This window comes from Alternaria novae-zelandiae (assembly GCF_023758075.1).
Source record: "Alternaria novae-zelandiae strain BMP 2774 chromosome Unknown scaffold_4, whole genome shotgun sequence".
Classification (NCBI taxonomy): domain Eukaryota; kingdom Fungi; phylum Ascomycota; class Dothideomycetes; order Pleosporales; family Pleosporaceae; genus Alternaria; species Alternaria novae-zelandiae.
This window is the reverse complement of record NW_026056964.1, coordinates 83,021-103,074: the sequence shown is the minus strand read 5'-3', so window position 1 is coordinate 103,074 and position 20,054 is coordinate 83,021. Positions and strand designations below refer to the sequence as shown.

Genomic DNA, 20,054 nt, shown 5'->3' with positions numbered 1-20,054 from the left:
TAATTATTAAAGTAGGTCTTTCTTTAGCTATTACTATAATAATACTACTAATAGACTAGACTTTTAAATTACCTTTAATAATTAGAGAAAGACTTATCTAGTTACTAGTTAGTATAAGAGTAGAATAGCTATATAGCTTATAAATTTTCTTATAAATTTAGAGCTTTATATACTTAATATTTAGTTATTATAAAACGTTAGAGAGTTTAGACTTTAAGATAGTAGACGTAGGCTATATAATAAAGTAGTATAAGTTATTTAATAAAGATATTTTAAAGCTATTAAGTTAGTAAAAGTAGTAGTAAGAAGAGATAGTACTTACCTAGTATTCTAAGTAATATAGTATAAGTAAAAAGTAGAGAAGAAGCTTTAAATAAGATTTTTAGGTATATCTAAAGGCCTTTCTCTTACTACTATAACTATACTTTATAATTTTAGTTATTTTTTATACTTAAAAGAGCTTATAGAGTTTTATAGTACTTATTAGAGGTATCTTTAAGCTATTTAATAAAATTTTTATTTATAGCTTTGCCTAGGCTAAAAGGTCTAAGACTATTACTAAGCATTTATTACTATAGGTAGGCAGAGAGCCTATTTTCTTATAAATTTAATTTGTCTAGAAGTCTATAAGCTTTAATACCCCTAGTATACTTTACAAAATCAAATCATACGATCCGCGACATCCTCCTACCACAACTACCGGTCGCCTTGTCTCGCAAGACGATAGTATTCTGCTCGAGACACCCAAAGACTCTGTGCCCTACATACAATTCTCGGTCAAGAAAATTCACGCTAGAGGTCTCGAAGGAAGATGGCTGGCAGTACTCTCCTATGATAAAGAGAGTGGGTTGGGAGCACATGGCTTTGAGACGTTCAAACAGCGGATAAAGATGCACAGATACACCGATGATACGCACCCAAAAATAGCGAAAGCACCCATCTACGCTTTCACTCATGTTGCTCATGCGCTTGTGCGCCTGTACATACAAACGGTTGGGGGGCAGTTGAAGGCATTCATGACAGCGATACAAGGTGTAGAAGACTCTCTGGAATTGGAAAGACGTCCAAGCAAATTGCTTCGCCAGCTTAATACTATCGGCCGCGAGGTTAGGGCTGCAAGCCTAAATGAAAAGTTTGTGTTCAGTATGGACGTTGCAAAGTGGGGAGATACTGTCTTGGAGCCGACAATATACGCGGCTTCGAAGAGAGACTTGCTACTGTTGGCTCGAGGGATGGAGCAGTACGATCCACGTAATCTAAGAGTGGTCATAGGGGAGGTTCACCAAATCATTGAGGATACTATCGCAGAAAGGCAGCAGAAAAGACAGGAGCAGCTTGAACTACGCGAATGGGAACTTCTGGAACAAAACCTCAACATTGCGAGAGCAACGCAAAGAGACAGTCGCCTGATGAGTGGAGTCGCGTGGGTCACCATGGCGTTCCTCCCAGCCACCTTCGTGTCTTCGTTCTTTGGCATGAACTTCTTCAACGGCATCGCCGGGAATGTCCCATTCGATGAAGCGAGTCGTAGCGTCTGGTTGTTCTTTGCGATAGCAATACCTACCAGTGCTTTTGTTTTACTTACATTCCACTTCTGGAATGTGCAACACAAGAAGAAAGATAACCACGCATTAGAGTTGCCAGAGCTGCTATGATGGCGGACCAAAACGACGCTTCAACAGCAAAATCTTCAAACAATGATTTGGAACTGTCAGCACTACCCAGCAGAGTGTCGCACTCCTAAAAGCCCACGCCCATCCCCGAACCTCCACCGAGCCACCAACCCCCTCCCTGCTCCTCCCTGCACCGCCCTTAGCCTCACACAGTGGGGCCTGATCTACCGAGCCGGTGCGGGTCTCGCGACCCACCCCACCCTAACTTCCTACGCTGGCGCAATGTCGCGATTCAAGAACCGCCGTAGCTGCCTTGTTTCCCTGGCTGGTGTTGTTGGTGCGGCAAGTGGGCGAGGCGTGCCGGCACGCGTCAGGCCGCTGCGCTGGTGCTTGAATCGTTGGCTGTTGTTGTGAGGTTGGCGGGCTTGGCTATTGTTCTTGGCCAGGAGTATGGTATTTGTGACTTTTCGATAGGTGGAGATGGGGGTTCGGAGGTGCAGCGGGTTTGCGGGCGGTGAGCTGTGGTGTGGTGACCGATTGAAGATGCTTCTGTGTTGGTAGAGCGCCTTTTGAGGGGTGCGCAAAGCGCGAGAACATTGTATGAGGGCTACTACACATTGAGGGTTGAACGTCGTACTTCAATGCATTAATATGTATAATTGGGTATCTGCCAAAGTTCATAGATCGTAGCGCGTCGCGTTGCTACACCATCGCGCTTCAAAGCCACCTCCTCGCATCCAACGACTTCTCCTTCTTATGCTGAATCGGTGGTAAAGCCTGCAAACTCGGATGCGAGCTCCCCCGATCAACCTTGTACTCCGACTGCACCATAATACCTCCCATTGGGGAGCCAACCACCGGCGCCGGCGCCGCAACATCGGCCAACGGTTGCACATCCTCATTCGACTTGAACGACCGATCCAGCGACCCTTCCGATGAGTTTTCCGGCGAATTCCTATCTGTGAGGACGCTGTCCTTTCCGCCCATGCCAACGCCCATCTCGTACTCGTCTAGGCGGACGAAGTCGTCTTTGTCCATCTTGCTCCGGCCCAGAGAGCTCAGTTGAGAGCGATCGGTTTTCGGTAGCCAGATGCGTGACTTGAGGTCTTTGCTGCCGTTGTTCTTCTTGCTGCTGTTGCCAGAGTTCTCGGCGTAGTAGTGTTGACTTGGTGTCTTCTGTTTGGGCCAGATGCGTTCGCGGATGGAACGTTGTAGTTGGCGGATCGCGGGTGCGCAGGCGACGATGGCGCCGACGTGGGCTTCGATGGCGGACCAGTATCCGATGGGTAGGTAGTCCCAAGTTACGTTGGTTGTTTGGGCGAATTGGATCATGTATTTGAGGCGGAGGATGCTGACGATGGTGACGCTGAGGAGGTGTTAGTAGATACGAGATTGAGATGTGGGAAATGAACTTACAAGCCTCCACCGAGGAACATGCACATGATGCCAAACTTGCGTCGACGGGTCATGGCAAGCTTGCTGAGTTCTCTCATAGGTATAACAATGACGACGAGATCGAGAAGGATGTTGACCGCGGCAGAAGCCCAGGCATCGGCATTGAGGTTGATGCATTTTCCGTGATGCTCGCCGTCCCAGTGTTCCCACGCAATGCGTATCGGAAGGCATTGCAGCGCGGTTGCTGTGACGAATGCGATGATGTACATGATGCAGATCACGATAGTAACGTGGATGACGCGTCGGAGGCCCTGGTGAGGGAAGATGCGCAGGTAGAAGAGCAAGACTGCTATCTTGGTCAATGCGATCGACGCAAGGTAGAGAAGCTCAGTGTAGTAGAAGATCTATCATCAAAAATTCGTTAGTGCAGGCTCTTGGAACTTGCAGAAGTCTTCACATACCTCGAGAATCTTGGTGATGTTTTCGAAAGACACCATCCACATATCCGTACCCAACCCCAAAAGGTTCAGAAGGTACGCGCATATCGTGAGTGGGATAATGAGTATGATGGCCGCAGTCATAACCCAATCATCAATGCCCCAATTTCCGCCGAACCACGGAAGTCGTGCGATTACGCGTAGAATGTAAGCTCCCAGAGACAGTACTCCAAAAACGATTGTAGTAACCGTTCCTTGTTCCGTCTTGTTGCGGATGGGCGCATCCATCAACTCCGCGAGAAACTTCTTCGCCGCTGCACGGGCAATTAGCAGATAGTTCAACGATTGAGTGTAAGAGAGGACCTACTCAGTGCTTCTTTTGGCTTACAGCTAGCCCTCACACACTTGGTCAAGTCATCGAGAAGCTTCTCGTTGCCCTTGATGCAGTCGATGTCTGTGAGCTGACATGTTGATGAAGAGATTATTGTGAGGGTGCAATCCAACTATATGACCGAAATCAGTATGGAGTCTCGCATATTGATTTGGTATACATACCGCGCATGGAGGCAGGTTCTTGACCGCAGACGCGAGCACATCGTTTCCGCTCTGACTTTGTGCGAATGTCAAAGGCGCAAAGACGAGGCACAGTAGTGCGGAGAAGAGCTTCATGTCGGAACCCGCATAGAACGAGGCTGTTACCCAGATTGTTTCCGACTGTACGTATCGAGACAACGCCGTACGAGATGCCCTGCGCGAGAAAACAAAAGAGGAAGGAGAATTATGTTAAGCGACGGATTGCGGATCAAACAGGGTAAAACAAAAAGCCATATGAACCAGGATAAGAACAGGGGCTTATACACGGCACGTACAGGTGTCCTAGAGGCGGCAATGGACGTCAAAATCCTAGCCTCCCGAACATCAAAGCACCGTTAGTATGTTACAAGCACCACGTAGTGCAGCTGCCATCCTCGTCACGGTTTGTCTTCCACAAGGCGCGCCACACAAAACGTGCTCGGCCGCAATCGGCAGTCTATGAGCTAGACGGTGCCCTGACTTTAGTTTGCTGCTGTGCCGCTGTTACGGCGAATTCCACGTGGATCTTGAGCCCAACGAGCGACAAACCCTCCGATGTCCGGCTTTTACCTTTGCTGGCTTCACACGTTGAACGTGTCGAAAACTCACATACTTTGTGTATGAGGTATGACGTCTGTGAGTGAGGAACATTGTGCCAAGATATGTATGACGCGCTCAAGCGAGATTGTCGGGGTCGGTAGCTGTATGAGCACCCATGTTCTCACAGTACTGAATGTCGGCCTGTTAGGCATCACGAGGAGGTGAACATGATGCGAACCTGATCGGCGTTTGACGTGGCAATCATTCTGGCGTTCTGCCAATTGCCACAAGGCTTGCCTAGTGTATATAGTTATAAGGCTTCGCTAGCGGAAAAGCCCTCGAACAGTTCCAACACCAGCAGCGTCGATCATCGGAGGTACATGAACCCGGTGAAGAACGGTATTCCACTGCTCCCAAGTAATGGCAATCGTCTTTGCGAAAACGTGGTTCGGCCCTGCATGTGAGTTTTAGAGTTTAGCTCCGCATGTAGATCTAGTCTAGCACGGTCTTTAATAAAGCTCGGAAACACTAGGCTAGTCAGTCACCCATGGTCGCTGTGATAAAACCGAATGTTCTTTGGACACGGCAGATGCAAGCGCCGTGGTCAGAAAGATTGGCGAGTTTTGGCGAATTCTTCGTTCTGCAGCGATTCTAGGGGAATGTGGTATATGCTCAAGTGATCTGTACTAGCTGCAGCGACTTATAGATTCGTCGTTCGGCCATGATTCACGTGGTGGAGAGGATGACCGCAAGCCGCCCTGCCGGTCTGCAATGTGGGGCCTTAGAGCTCCATCGTTTCTTGTTGACCATACTTCCCATTCGACCCCCTCTTCTGATCCACTCTTGTGAGATTCACGCGGAAAGCCGGTAGCTCTAGTGTTTCGAAATGACCGTCTTTTTGCTCATCCCAGAACACCGCTGTGTTCAAAGGTATGCCGGCGTAACTGGACATTTCCCAGTCCTCCACGCAGAAGTCGTCCCAAATAGAGCCCAGCCCTTCTGCGCGCTCCTCGACGATCAATGCACGCCACTCTTCACCATCCTGTTCTTCCTCGTTGCGATAGAGAAGCGTTGGGCTAAGCTGCGCATAACGGGGCGGAGACGTCGCGTCTTTCGTGATCGGTGCTTCGAAGACAACCGTCCCGTTGGAAACAAAGGTTGTAACAACAAGACCGCGGTAATCAGCTCTCAGTGTGGCCGTAGAGTTCACTTCTGGATCTGAAGCGCTGTAGGTGCCCGCATAGCGGTTACGCATTTGCTGTATGGCAAGCTTTTCGGCTGCATGCACTATCTTTACTGTAACAATGTCCATGATCTTGGATAGGATTGCGTTGGGGCCCGCAACTAGAATAGTGATACCCAAGTCGTATTCCGGCACTGTTATGATGATGGAGGTGTAGCCCGGCAACCCTCCACTCTTAGTGACAAAGCGTACAGTACGTTTCGACTGCTCAAGTATGCGGTCTGTTTGGTAAATCTCCCACGGCATGCCATAAAATGAGTTCAATCCGCGGGACGAAGAGACGGGATGCAGCCAGTTTACTGCGTGGGTAATGGCATTGTAATGGGTGAGGATATAGCGGAGGTACTTCGACAGGTCGTTCGACGAACTGTAGATGCCACCGGTAGGATTTTGGATGCCTTCGTCCACACCCCAGAATTGTGGACCAGCCGGAATGACGCCAGCAGAATCGGCAGGCTTAGAGAGAGTGCTGGTAGACATGTTCAAGGGCTTGAAGATGGCTTCGTCGATATAGGTCTCGTAGGTCTGGTTTGCCACGCGCGAGAGGACGAGACCAAGGAGTTCGAAAGCGACATTGGAGTAAGACGATTCTTGGTTTGGCGCGAATAGCGGTGCGAACTTCTTGAGCTGTCGAAACATATCTAAGCACAATCAGATTAACACTCTTCTCTCACGATCAATTAGTGAAATGCGAACCTTTCGCTGTGCAGGGTGTCTCGTAATTTGGTGAGTACTCGTCACAGCTTGGCAACCCTTCCCGTGACACATCAGGAGGCAGACCCAGTGAGCTTGAGTCCAACTCAGGGAAGTTGTCATTGATCAGATCACCTTGAGCCCCTGTTAAGGAAATTAGCACGCGTACCTTCGTCTGTGTGGCATACTGCGAACAGATTCTGCTTCTTTCCAGAAGACATCTTACATTCGCGGGGAAGGCCGCTCAGCTGGCTAGCCAGACTGCGCAATGTAATGTCTTTCCATGGAATGCCGCCGTTCGACTTGTCTCCTAATTCCTTGAGGTATGTATTCACTGTAGCATCCAAGCTCAAGTTGCCTGCTGCATGCTGATACAGTATACCGAGTACGGTGAAGGTCTTGGTGATACTAGCGATGCGGTATAGCGCGTCGCCGTTGACTTCGGGGATATCTGGGCGCGAGGCATTACGTTCGCGCGCCGTATGATGATGTGACCATAACGTATCTTTCGACGAGGTTATCTCTACAGAGAAGGAGGTTCGGTCGAACTCCGGCGCTGCGACGGCTGCTATGAGTGCCGTGTCAATAGACTCGAACGCGTCTTGGAGCAGAGGATCGCCAGCATTGTACCGAGGCGGCGGATGCGCGATGGTAGGTTCGAAGCATTTGGCACTAGCCAACGCAACTAGCAGGAAGGAAGACAGCGGCACCATTTCGGCGTTGAGCTGGGAGAACTACATGATAGAGTTTGACATGAGGATGCCTAGATGTGCGACATGTCGCTCCCCGCACTGAGGGGAGCTTGGACCTCGCCCGCGGGCGGCTTATCATGATCGCCGATGCAACCTCACAACTCACTTACTCCAAATCGATTCTGATGGCCATCAAAGAGGTCAGATACATGGAACCCTATTAAATGACGGTACTACCCTGCAGCTCAGTCTGTGTCAGCGTCTCAAAAAGCGCGCGCGTTGTCGCGCTGTCACGTGCCAGGATAGGATTGGCACCTGGCCATGGCGACCACTTCAACGCTGGTAGTCACCTTAACGAGCACGTTCATCACCATCGCCTCGGGATGAATACTACCGAAAGCGCGAATCCTGCGTAATCTCACGTGCATGGCCTCGCCCGCTGCTGCAATGTATGGATCGATCCTTTATCCGTCGATATGGCTATATGACAGCCCCACAAGGAGCTTCATAGCATCACGCTGTCTAACCTTTTACACCATGCGCAAAGATAATAGAAAACAGATATAGGACTTGGCTTTGTATATTACTTACGGGCAGTAGGTTGACCACATGATACTGACTTACACCAGTTCAACATGTAGCCTTTCGTCCGGGAGGATACATAACAGTTCCATCTTCCTTTGGTAGCTTCACCTTCTTGTCAGTAGACAACTTTTATCATTCTATCTCATCGTCTCGATACCAGCCAATACGATGCGCACCACTTCATTTGCGATCTTTACCTTGGTTGTCACCAGTGGTGGCACACCGCTGGGACACAGCCCCGAGCGCCTTGGGGAAATGCTTCCTCGCCAGATCAATGTGACATGTCCAGCAACGCCGATCCCCATGCCTAAAGCGGCGGCATTCCCCTCCGTAAAGACGATGCCAGACCCATTTCTGTACCTCGATGGCAAGACACGTGTTCAAAGCAAAGACGAATGGAACCAATGCCGTCAACCCGAGATTCTCAAGCTCCTCCAGGAATACCAATACGGGTATTATCCTGATCACTCGCAAGAAACTGTCTCCGCAACTCGAAGTGGCAACACCCTGACTGTCACTGTCACAGCAGGAGGGAAGACCGCTAGCATTGCAGCTTCTTTGAACTTGCCGAGTGGAGGCGGACCGTTCCCAGTGGTCATCTCGATCGGCGGGATGGACACTAAGAGCTATATAAACGCGGGGATCGCGGTAGTCACATTCGATTATACCAAAGTTGCCGCAGACAGCAACAGTAAGACTGGCTCGTTCTGGACGCTGTATAGTGGTAAAGACATTGGTAAGTAGACCTTGCCGTTTGCTTCATGCATACTTACAGCCAACAGGAGTACTCACTGCATGGGCATGGGGCTTTCATCGCGTTCTTGACGGCATTGAACTCAAGGTTCCAGAGATCGAAGCAACCAAATCTGGCGTCACTGGATGCTCTCGTCTGGGCAAAGCTGCTCTGGCTGCTGGGCTATTCGACAAGCGTATCGCCGTCACTATGCCCATGTGTTCTGGCGTTCAGGGTGCGGGGCCCTACCGATACAGCCTGAGTGGGCAAGGAGAGAACCTAGAAAACGCTGTAAGCACTAGGTCTCATCAAGACTCCAAGATCTTTTGAAATATGCGCACTGACGACTACCTAGAAATCTGGAGCAGGGTGGTGGACTTCCTCAGGTATCTCGCAATTCGTCGGCAAATCCTCCCAGCTCCCTTATGACGCCCACACGATCGTTGCAGCCATCGCCCCACGCGCAGTCATCCTCTCTCAGAACGTGAACGATCAGTTCACGGACTCCAAAGGGACCGCTCAGGTCACCTTCCCTGCGGCCAAGGTCGTGTACAATTGGCTAGGCGTGGGCGAGAAGCTGGGTATGAGTATACCGTCTGGTGGACACTGCGACATGAGTGGGTACGCGGACATTTTGCCTTTTGTGCAAAAGGTACTGCAGAATAAGAGTACGACGCGGAATTATGACGATTTGAAGACGTGGAAGGCTATGCCCGAGGCTTACCCTTGGGGCAGCGATGTACCGAAGGCAACCTGAGCAACAGGCTTATCTATGTCTACCACTGTAAGAAACGAATCTGAATACGTCTTTTTCACGATAGACAGCCCGTGGCCATGGGTACACGAGTCGTCATCGAAGTAATGTATGTCCCCGTGATATTGCTATTTCTTTACCGAAGCGATGCTATGCTATATGGTAGACCAGGCATTATCGATCGGTATCATTGCGCCGTTGATCATTGTCGACTCTTCTGAAGCGAGGAAAGCAATGCCACGCGCAACATTGTCTACTCCAATATAGGGAACCGGTGTACCCTCACTGTCTTTCGAAACGTGCATTTGCACGATGGGACTGTATAAGTAAGCAAAGGCCGGAACGTGCAGGTGACGCCCATCAGAACTTACAAGAACGCGTTGAAGCCAGCAGAATCAAAATGCTCCATCTGTACCGACGAGGCGATGTTAGTTGCAACACCGCCGGGCAGCACACCATTGCACCGGATGCCTTCCTTGTGGAAGCGCCAAGCCACATTCTTCGTCGCACCGACCTATCAATCGTCAGCATTGGTAGATCATCACTTGAGAAGGAGCGTTTCTTACCAGACCGTGTTTGCTAGCAGTATACGCGATTCCCGCACTCGCGCCTGAAGTCCCCGCTTTGCTACCCACGTTGACAATCGCACCACCCTTCTGCTCCTTCATCGCCGGCAGAACCGCCTTCATCATGCGAATAGGTACTGTCAGGTTGATCGACATTACCCTCTCCCACTCTTCCTCGTGAATCGTGTCCGCACTACTCCAGCCATCGCTCACGCCCGCGCAGTTGACCAGAACATCAATGCGGTTGTGCTTGCCGACGCACTTCGCCACTGCATGTTCCGCAGCTTGAGACTCGGTGAGATCAGTCTGGTAGAATGTGAATGTCGAATAGTCTTCCGCGAGCTTCTGCGGCTGTGCGCCAATGTCTATGCCGAAAACCGAGGCGCCTCGCTCGAGGAACAGACGCGTTGTTGCTAGGCCGATACCGGAGCTGCAGCCGGTCACTATTGCGACTTTGTCTTGGAGGGTGGAAATGGACATGTTGAATTGCGAGTGATATTAATTGATGTATGAATGCGGATTGATAGATGAATCATACGCTATTGGCGTTGCCCGCTGGTGGAAAACTTGGGATGACGTCAACGGTTAGCGCGAAGTCGAGACCCACTTTTGGCGGTGCCCTCTTGAACGCGTCCTCTTCGGCGCCACCTCATCTCCATCATCGACATCTCATTGCACAACAGACCGCAAAGGGAAAGGAATACAGAATTAACAAAAGAAATGGGTATATTGTGACCTATTATGACAGCCATGGCACACGACCACGCCTTCCAAAAGCCTTGCAAACGCAGCTTCTCCCCACGCATCAACGCGTCAACGCGCTGCCACTGACCATCTAGATCACTTCTTCCATGCGATGAACATCACTGTCCTTCGTCCATCGCCTAATCCTCTTGCCCAACCCAAAGTACAACGGGAACACAAACAGCGCAGGCCCCATTGCGCAAGCGAAAATGACCATAGCGGGGGTAATCCACCCATTCTTGCTCACGTGCGCAAGGTCGAAAACCCAGTAACTGTACGAGAAACCGATGAAGTTCTTGCAGACTGTAGCGACCACCATGATCTCTCCGGAGATGGGCTTGTAGCAGTCGATCGCGTAGGCGATGGCAATAGTGGGTACTGTGGTGACGCTGAGGCCAGCTAGCCCGTAGCCCCAAACCACGATATGACCCCACGCCCACTGCTGCTGGTATGCAACACCGCCGAGGATGATCGAGAGCATCATGATTACCACGTAGATGAACAACGCCGGAAGGCGCATCTCCGCTTCGCGCACGCCACCATTTTTACGCGCTGCGCGGGCAGATACCCAGTCGGAGTATGGGCCTGCTGTTGCTAGCCCGAACAAGGCGCCAATCGCGAACGCGAAATTTGTATATCCAACTTGGTCTGGCTTGAACAGGTACGGAGGTGCAGCGAGGACAGGCGACTCGGTGAGATTGAAGAAGAGCAGGATGTCGGCTGGGCCAGCAAGCATCAAACCTGCCCACAAGATGATCGGGTTGAAGAAGACCTTGATGGGCGTCCAGGTGTCACGTACGACAAACATCTTCCACCTCGCATCTGGCTTCATGAACGGCATGAACTGCGCACGGGATGGGCGTCCCTGCACAGTGATGGGCTGCTCGAGTGAGCTCCGCTCCGAGTCTTGAATACCGGCCTCCGTTGCTTGTTTCTCGAGCTTGGTCTGGTCCTCGTTGCTAACATTGCTGCTGGTGGTTTGGATGACCGTTGTGTTGCCACGATGGTACTTGGTCTCAGGGAAGGTGAGTGCGATCAGGATAACCGAAACACCAGACAATGCGGTTTCTAGCCAGAAAAAGGACTGCCAGCCATAGTGAGCTGCCATGGAACCAGCCATGATCGGACCCAAGAAAGCTCCCATGAAGTAGCCGGTGCTGCGGAATACGTCAGAAGAAGTTCGACCGCGCGAAGAAGCATCACTTACAAGTATACACCCGTCCAGAGACCCCTCTCGTGCTGGTAGAAGACATCGGCAATCATCTGCACAGGGATACTCTCGCTCGTCGCACAGGCCAGACCGTTGACCGCACGCGCCGCCAGCAAACTGCTATGACTGGTCGCCATCGCCTGCCATACGCATGACAAAAGAATGAACACGGAAAAGGTCAAGCTGATAGCGCGTCGACCGAAAATGTTGGAGAGCGGCACGATGATGAAGTTGGCGAAACCAAGTGTGATAACGGTGATGCCAGTCAGCATAGCCAACTGATTGTTGTTAAGATGGAACTGGGCGCCCAGAAGAGGGAACATCGGCGCAATGGATAGTGCGCCGGTAACGGAGATCCAAGTGAAGAGCCATTGCGAGGCCATCACCATGACTGTGATAGCTGTTAGCGAAGACTCAGGCGTTGGTGAAGGGTCAACATACGCTTCCATTTCCGGGTCCAGTTCAAAGGGTCGCGAGGATCAGAAGAGGGCGTGGGTATAAGCGTCTTCTGTGCAGAGCTATCTTCGTTGATAATCTCCGTACCAGGGATGAGTTCAACATCGCTGTGGTTAGTCGCCATCTTGAAATCGTTCGCCGCGATCTATCTTTCGTGTTTTGATCCTTCCAGCACGAACGCGCGGCGAGCCTCTTAACTTATACGCCCCCTCCGTGCTCGGCAATGTTGCGCTCCACGGTTCAAGGATGTCTAGTTTCCCGCGGATGATGCATCACTCGGCTTCCCAGTGCCATGTAGTGAGACACCATTTGCTGCGACGATCAGCAGACAAAGTTGATCCATGTATTGAACTAGTGGGTGTCAGCTAACGCAATATCTGGCTATAGTAGCGAATGATGGTGTCGTGAAACCAGCGACATTCGAGCCTTCAGGACGATTATTGGACCTGTTCGCACTTCCGTAGCGCATTCTCATATCCTTGCCAAACGATCATTGGGGAACCGCTGGCTGGTTGATACTCCTACAGGGACTGCATATGCTTTTCGAGCTATAAAGTTCATGCGCTGGGTCCAAGAGGAAGGGAAAGTTGCTTGTCGTGCAGTTGCGCAACCCGCCAATCCTATCTCACCACCTGCATGATGCGAGGTACAAGGCTGACGTCCCGAAAACTTTATCAATAAGCTTGTGCATGGCGCATTTTACCCTGTCTTCAGCCGAACCATAGCATACTGTTGCAATGACTTGTCGTAGTCTTCCTCTCCGACGCATTTTGTTTTGCATCCGCTCTAGCCTGTTATTTGCTTCGTCTTCAACCCAGAGAGTTGCAACTCGACGTTTTGTAGGTCTTCCATCGCGTTGCTGAAAGTACACGTCTTTCCAGTATCTCATCAACATCGCCTGCAAGGCTGTGTAATAATCACAAAGCTTTACTCTTCTCGGCATTGGAAGTGGAGACCCATCGTGCTGATGGCGGGTGCGCCATTCGGGAGGTCGCATCCTGGCACCACCGGAGAATGTGGGGATGCGCGCGCGCTGACGGACTCCCGCTACGGGGCACGCCACTAGGCAAAACACCACGTCAAAGTTATTAGGGCTACTCGAACAACAGCTGTCTGGTCTGAACCTTGGAGCTGGACTATTGCGGAAGACTTGGCGGTAATGTTTCGTTTTGCGGAGTGCGGGTCGTGCCGAATGTGTCGCGGAAGTGGCCTTTTTGGCGCACCGCTGCCATCCTGAGTATCCACCCAGGGACTGCAAGCCGCATGGGAAAAAGCTACGATTAGATTCTCGGGGTCTGTTTAATGCATGTCTACGATACAGATGAAGATAGATGGCGCCCGTGAGATGCGACGCTGCAATCCCGATAAGAAGTCGCGATAATCGAGGACAAGCCTCGCCTCAACTTCGACCTCACAGGCAAGTTGTGCCGCAATATCTGGTACATCGATAGCTGACAGCAAAAGTAACCACACTCCAATAGTTTCACAAGATGAAGCGTTGGATGAATTAACTCCGCGGTCTACTTGAAGCGCGGTTTTGTTTTGCCATCTTACCAATAGTAGCTGAATGTTTCCAGGGCTTTGTTGCGCAACCAATCGCATCCCTCACAACTACGCTTGCCTCAGAGCTTTGCTGAAACACCGACGGCTGCTTCCGTTGTTCCGAGGAAGATGCGCTTGTCCATACTCGACAGGTCCTTCCAAGTTTGAGAGCGCGGATGCGATTGTGGCGATAGCGCTTTCAGGTGAATCCATCGTGCTGCGATCTCTTGTGCAACAGGGTCTGGGTTTGCTTGCGCATCGTACATCAGCGCGGCGCTGCTGGCGATGACTTCGAGATGCTGTAAAACTTCTCGTCCACGGTATAGCAGCTCTTCCTTCTGTACATTGTGAATAACGTCTTCGAGCGCTTGAAGTCTCTCCTCGACAATGGCGACTTCAGTTTGGAAGATGGGAACACATCGACTGAGCACGCTTCTGACCCACGGTGTGAAGACGTTCTTCAAGATATCGCCGTCGCCCAATCGCCTATCGATGAGCACCCGAACGACATCTTCTGCCATGACGCTGACGGTGCCTTCCCATATTGGATTGACGAGGTTGTCACGATAGATCTTGGCGATGTTCATCAGCCCGCCGTCTTCATTGTTCTCGCAGTACCCGACACCGCCGAGGCACTCCATGCACTGCCGCAAGCCATGGACGGATGCGACGCTGACTTGAGCTTTCATCGCAGGTAGTAGCAATCTCAACAAAGCCGCTACTGTGGCCTTGTCGCTCGGGATCAGATGCACGGCTTTTGTATTCGCGACCATCTCGTCCCAATCTTGTTCCAAAGCGCCCTGCAGAGCAACACCGAAATAGGTGAAGTGCGCACAGGCCCAGTACTTGACTGTTTCCTCAGCCATCCATGCGAGATGCGCTGGGTTGTCCTGGAGTAGTCCGCCACGCACTTTGCGTACCTTGCTGTAGGCGCGGGAAATTGCCAGACCACGAGCCCAACTCCCTGCACTACCAGCTGCGGTGTATAGTCGTGTGATATTGAGAATGGCAGAAATCTCTTTCACACCCTGGCCTTCCTTGCCAATGAGCCAACCGCGTGCGCCGTTGAGCTCGAGCTCCGCAGTTGGCAGGGACTTCGTTCCGAGTTTGTTCTTCAAGCGCTGGATGCGAACGCCGTTGAGCTCGGTGAGGGGCGGGGCTTCTTCGTTTAGGGTATGACTCTCCAGCGCTTGCGCGCCCACGCGTCGTCGCATGGGCATGTAGAAGGCAGACAGAGCGCCTTTGTCTGTTCGCGCGAGGAGTACAGCCATCTCTGAGTCCGTTGCGCTGCTGAACCACTTGAAACCATGTATCTTCCAGGGGCCCAGTTGCATATCAACTGCATCGCGATCTCTTCCTCGTTTTGCGTCTTCATCCAGCTCCTGCGGCGTCATGCGTCGAGCAACTGTCTCCGTGCCAGATACATCGCTTCCGCCGGATCGCTCAGTCATCCACTGTCCGCTTGTCCAAGCCACATCAGGGTCGCGACTACACACTCGCCGATACGCTTCCCGTAGCACTTCGCCTCGACCCGGCTGATCGCCATCTTCGTCGTTCTTGTGTTTGTCCAACAATGTCGCGGCGCCATCGGTCATGCTTTGAGGGCATGCGGTCATGGTACCAGTCGGGCCCCATACATGGCCTCCGACAAATTGTCCCACGCGTCTATTGAAGTGGCGATGAGACTTGTCGTAAGCTACCGAGACGACACCTTCACGATAGCCAATCTCCTTTAGCTTCTGCCATCCTGTCGTCGTCCACAAGGGATCGTTCTTGTTTTCCGCGCCGAAGGTAGAGAGCGGACGCAGTACCGGATGGTTGGTCTCCGCGTCTGTGGCGTACTTCAAAATAGATGGATTAAGTGACAGACGTGCTAGATGATGGACACGCTTGGTAGCCTCCGTTGCATCCTGTGGCAGGTAGAGATCCAATATTCGCGCGATAACCTTGTCATCGGAAGCTTGTGTCGCATTCGAATACGAACTACGGAAAGTATCTGGTAGCGAAGTCGGACTGGTAAATTGTGGCGGAAGTACCGGAAGGGCTTGGAAGAAGCCTGATGTTGAGGAGGAAGCCCGAGGCGGCTGTTGCGTCATGCTGGCATGCAAAGCAGTTACGCAATCGAAGTAGAGACGGATAAAAGTGCCTGTCTCCAGAGAAGAGACGATACTTCCCCGACGCACATGGTGCCCAGCTTCATGGTGTAGATGTATTGGCGCTCGGATATCGCAGACATCCTCGGTTCACCCCCGCAAACCGCCCAATGGGGCAGTCGCAGCCGGACTGCAGCAAAACCGCCGAAAGCAACACGATGCTTTGACAACCTCATCTCTCTTCATACCTTGAAGTCCATGGCATCAGTTGGAAGGATGAGAGAGCGAAGATAGAGGCCGCTGCCGTACGGCTTCCACTCGCGTTACCAACTCCCGAGATTTTCTACCGGATTATCTTGCCCTGGACTTGTTCCCCCATGCTTCAGACATGCCGATGGCTGCAGCAATCTATATCAGACCTGTACGATGACCGATCTTGTACTGCAACATCCCTGTCGGCAGTCTCGGGAGCGAAAGCTTGTTGTGATTTGCCTTCGGTATTGTAGCTGCAACTGCCGGTAACTTGTGTTAATTAACTACTTCATCCAAATGATCGAGTCGAGCAATCGCCACAGCTTTGTTGTGAAATGAACGTCACAAGATGTACGACTGGGAAATCTATCGCGCTGTTATTGGTATGAATGAGAGGAGAAGTACTACTGCCGTCACACCGTAATATACTCACTGATAGCAAACCTCCACTTTGGATGGACGTCATGAGAACTCCTTGGCTTAAGAAGCCTCGTAACTTCGACCTGATGGCTTTCGCAACTCACCAGTAGCTAGTCATACCATCGTCGTCATGATTTGGTCCACCGTCTTCGCCAGCGCGCTCTTGACGCAATGCGTCTCTGCGCAGAACATGCTGCGCTTCGCCTGCTCGCAGCTCACCGTTGAGAGAGCCGATCCGTTGGTGAACCCCGGCCAGCGACCCTCACCACACACGCATCAGATTATCGGAGGAAACTCTTTCAACCTTACCGTAATACTCCACCCGATCCATGAGCAACACGTCCACTGACAGATCATAGATGGAGCCTGGTGTCTTTGATCCTCCGACACGTTCGACTTGTACGTCTTGCACATATAGCGAGGACTTCAGCAACTACTGGACTGCCTCGCTCTACTTCAAATCGCCCGAAAATGGCACATTCCAACGTGTGCCCCAGTTCGCCAACGTAGGGCTCCAGCAAGACGGTGGTATGACAGTGTACTATATGCCATATTCCGCGAAGAATAACAAGATGACGGCCTTCAAGCCTGGGTTCCGCATGATTGCGGGTGATCCCATGGCCAAGAAGCCCAATCGCGCAAGCATCTGCCATCGATGCTTGCAAAACGGAGAAGGCTTTGCACCCTGTGACGCGAAAGACACCGCAGAACTGCCCAACAAGTACTGTCCTGGTGGCATCAGGGCGACTGTCATCTTTCCGTCTTGCTGGGATGGGAAGAACCTCGATTCGCCAGATCACAAGAGCCACGTCGCATACTCCAACGGCGGAGGTCTAGGCACCCCAAACTGTCCCAGTACGCACCCGGTAGCTATCCCGCAGGTGATGTACGAGATCATGTGGGACACCGGCCGGTACAAGAACAACGCATGGTACGGCAACAATAAGCAGCCGTTCGTGTACAGCTTTGGCGATGGGTGAGCACTCCTCTTTCTGCTTCTTTGATGATGACTGACTGTAGACAGTACGGGCTACGGACAGCATGGAGACTACCTCTTTGGATGGAAAGACGACTCGCTCCAGAAAGCCATGGATGCTTTGCCAAGCGGCAAGTGTGCGAACGCCAACTGTCAGGTGCTGAAGATTCAGTCTGCGCAAGACTCGATGAAATGCAAGAAACCGCAACAGGCAGTTGAAGATGTCGGAGTGAGCGGTGACTGGCTGACGGAGCTTCCTGGTGGTATGGCAGTCACCTATACCTAAGTAGATGTCAGCGCGCCTGGCAATGTAAGCGCTACCCACTGTATCGCGATCACAAAGCGCATATGCGGCACACTCGCTTCCGTGCGAACATGATTTGTTGCTGTGGATGAGTGCAGAGGCTGTGCCGGCTGCCGCGTGTGTCGCGAACCGGGCATGTTGTTTTGTTGAGAGACCCGAGATTTGCCCGTGAAGGAACGCTTTGGCCCCGCCAAGCCTTACCCCTCAATCCTCCATCTCCCCCGTGTTTCTCTCACGACAGCTCCTCGGAAGGCCTGGAACATCACGAGATACATCCACACATAATGTGATTCGAGGAAAAACGCACGACCGTACTTTTACGCGATTGGGCTCCCACTCGTCGGCCGTCAAAATGGTCTCAACCTCATCCGCAGACGCGGCATGCGGCTCACGGCGGAAGATGGCAGCCGCGGTGCAATTGGCGTATATACTCAACAAGCCTTTGAGCCTCATTCCACGTTGAATCGCCCAAAACCAAAATTCAAGTAGCGACTTTCGCCATGACTGCTTTTACGAACCCAGTTCTCCCTGGCTTTAACCCAGACCCGTCCGTCATTCGCGTGGGTACCGACTACTTCTGTGTCACCTCGTCATTCGAATACTTTCCTGGCGCGCCCATATATCACAGTAAAGATCTCATCAAATGGAAGCTAATCGGCCATGCGCTCACGCGCAAGTCACAATTGGACATCAAGACTCCTGAACCGGGAGGTGGTATCTGGGCGACAACCATTCGTTACCACAAGGGTACATACTACATCATTACCAATTCTTTCGATCGATACAGACCGCAAAACGACGATCGCGTATGGCCCCGAGGCTTCTACGTCAAAACCACCAACATCTGGAACGACAGCACGTGGTCTGAGCCGGTTTACTTCGACCAGATTGGCTTCGACTTCGACCTGTTCTGGGACGACGATGGTCAGGTATACTTGTCTTCCACTTACAGGAAGCTTGACCGGACACCTGGGGGGAAATTGAAAGACTTTGCGATACATATATCTACAGTTGATCTGGAATCTGGAACTTTAAAGTCTACGCCTAAGATGGTTCGGGAGTCAAAATCCGGTATATCAGAAGGATCTCATCTCTTCAAATTGAACGGCTACTATTATCTCTTCACAGCGGAAGGAGGCACAGAGTCTGGGCACTGCGAATATGTGAGCCGGAGTCGGGAAAGCCCCTTCGGACCTTGGGAGCAAGCACCGCACAACCCGCTTTGGCGCAACACAACAGACGACGAGATCCAAAATACTGGTCATTGCGATATTGTTGAGGACACCCAAGGCCAATGGTGGGCCATGTGTTTAGGCGTGCGACCAAGGAAGGAAGAGGGAGGTGACGAATGGCGAACTTCGGTTTTTGGACGCGAGTCAATGTTACTCCCAGTCCGTTGGGAAAATGACTGGCCAATCTTCAACGAAGGGAAATCGGTCACACTGCAGATGAACGGGCCGAACGAATCCACTCTTGATGACGACAAGGCTTGGAGGGACGATTTCAGCGGGGTTAGACTTGGCCTTGGCTGGTACAGGAAGAGTAAGCAACCCAGAAAGCCGGCATACGGTACAAAGCTAATACGCCTGCAGATACGTCCGTGAAGAAAGACTACTCGATGACAGCGCGACACGATTCTCTTACCCTAAATGGCGGTCCATACACCCTATCGATGCCAGCATGTCCGACGCTATTCCTACGAAAACAAAGACATTGGCCTGTGACGTGGGAGACTCAACTTGATTTCCAACCGAACGTCCCACGCGTCGAGGCTGGAACCGTATTGTACTGGAATCACACTTGCTACTCTAGCATGGGCATTGCTTTTGCAGATCGCAATGGTCAGCCTCAACGAATCATTCGACTTACCCGTCCAGACATGGAGACTGTGGAGCAACCCATCTCAGAGAAGGGTGAGGTAAAACTCACTATCGAGAGTACTGCTACGTCCTACCGGTTTGGCTATCGGGAAGTCGGCGATGGGGCACAGCAGAGCGCTGAATGGACATGGCTGGGCGAGATTGATACCCAGATCATGACGCGTAACCCAGACATTGGCCAGCCTTTCACTGGCATGATGATGGGGCTGTATTCTTATGGCGAACTGCAGCCTGTACTGACTCCGGCGCATTTCGCTTATGCCGAATTTCGGTAGTCTTACAAGGTCATTGTCCCGTCTGAGGATGACTTATCTCACAACCTGCACCGCGATTCAGGCATACATCGTGTCACT

The 20,054-nt window shown here is 51.6% G+C and overlaps 8 protein-coding genes across 8 annotated transcripts; 3 read left to right on the top strand and 5 right to left on the bottom strand.

The window, feature by feature from the left end:
- Positions 1-2,330: 2,330 nt before the first annotated feature.
- On the bottom strand, positions 2,331-4,114 carry J4E88_002555 (uncharacterized protein; the record flags this gene model as incomplete). Its single annotated transcript, XM_049396216.1, has 5 exons — positions 2,331-2,979; positions 3,030-3,412; positions 3,470-3,759; positions 3,813-3,906; positions 4,001-4,114. The coding sequence occupies 5 exons, from the start codon at positions 4,112-4,114 to the stop codon at positions 2,331-2,333; spliced, it is 1,530 nt and encodes a 509-aa protein (XP_049257564.1).
- Positions 4,115-5,339: 1,225 nt separating this feature from the next.
- Positions 5,340-7,207, bottom strand: J4E88_002554 (uncharacterized protein; the record flags this gene model as incomplete). Its single annotated transcript, XM_049396215.1, has 2 exons — positions 5,340-6,442; positions 6,664-7,207. The coding sequence occupies 2 exons, from the start codon at positions 7,205-7,207 to the stop codon at positions 5,340-5,342; spliced, it is 1,647 nt and encodes a 548-aa protein (XP_049257563.1).
- A 732-nt stretch (positions 7,208-7,939) lies between these two features.
- J4E88_002553 (uncharacterized protein) lies at positions 7,940-9,261 on the top strand (the record flags this gene model as incomplete). The annotated part of the gene is made up of 3 exons (XM_049396214.1): positions 7,940-8,507; positions 8,554-8,795; positions 8,860-9,261. The coding sequence occupies 3 exons, from the start codon at positions 7,940-7,942 to the stop codon at positions 9,259-9,261; spliced, it is 1,212 nt and encodes a 403-aa protein (XP_049257562.1).
- Positions 9,262-9,413: 152 nt separating this feature from the next.
- J4E88_002552 (uncharacterized protein) lies at positions 9,414-10,304 on the bottom strand (the record flags this gene model as incomplete). Its single annotated transcript, XM_049396213.1, has 3 exons — positions 9,414-9,576; positions 9,630-9,772; positions 9,825-10,304. The coding sequence occupies 3 exons, from the start codon at positions 10,302-10,304 to the stop codon at positions 9,414-9,416; spliced, it is 786 nt and encodes a 261-aa protein (XP_049257561.1).
- Positions 10,305-10,659: 355 nt separating this feature from the next.
- On the bottom strand, positions 10,660-12,358 carry J4E88_002551 (uncharacterized protein; the record flags this gene model as incomplete). The annotated part of the gene is made up of 3 exons (XM_049396212.1): positions 10,660-11,725; positions 11,776-12,169; positions 12,220-12,358. 3 exons carry the CDS (start codon positions 12,356-12,358, stop codon positions 10,660-10,662), a joined length of 1,599 nt encoding a protein of 532 aa, XP_049257560.1.
- Positions 12,359-13,856: 1,498 nt separating this feature from the next.
- J4E88_002550 (uncharacterized protein) lies at positions 13,857-15,872 on the bottom strand (the record flags this gene model as incomplete). The annotated part of the gene is made up of 1 exon (XM_049396211.1): positions 13,857-15,872. The coding sequence occupies one exon, from the start codon at positions 15,870-15,872 to the stop codon at positions 13,857-13,859; it is 2,016 nt and encodes a 671-aa protein (XP_049257559.1).
- A 799-nt stretch (positions 15,873-16,671) lies between these two features.
- Positions 16,672-17,803, top strand: J4E88_002549 (uncharacterized protein; the record flags this gene model as incomplete). Its single annotated transcript, XM_049396210.1, has 3 exons — positions 16,672-16,851; positions 16,901-17,517; positions 17,566-17,803. 3 exons carry the CDS (start codon positions 16,672-16,674, stop codon positions 17,801-17,803), a joined length of 1,035 nt encoding a protein of 344 aa, XP_049257558.1.
- Positions 17,804-18,321: 518 nt separating this feature from the next.
- On the top strand, positions 18,322-19,976 carry J4E88_002548 (uncharacterized protein; the record flags this gene model as incomplete). The annotated part of the gene is made up of 2 exons (XM_049396209.1): positions 18,322-19,363; positions 19,414-19,976. 2 exons carry the CDS (start codon positions 18,322-18,324, stop codon positions 19,974-19,976), a joined length of 1,605 nt encoding a protein of 534 aa, XP_049257557.1.
- Between the last annotated feature and the right edge of the window lie 78 nt (positions 19,977-20,054).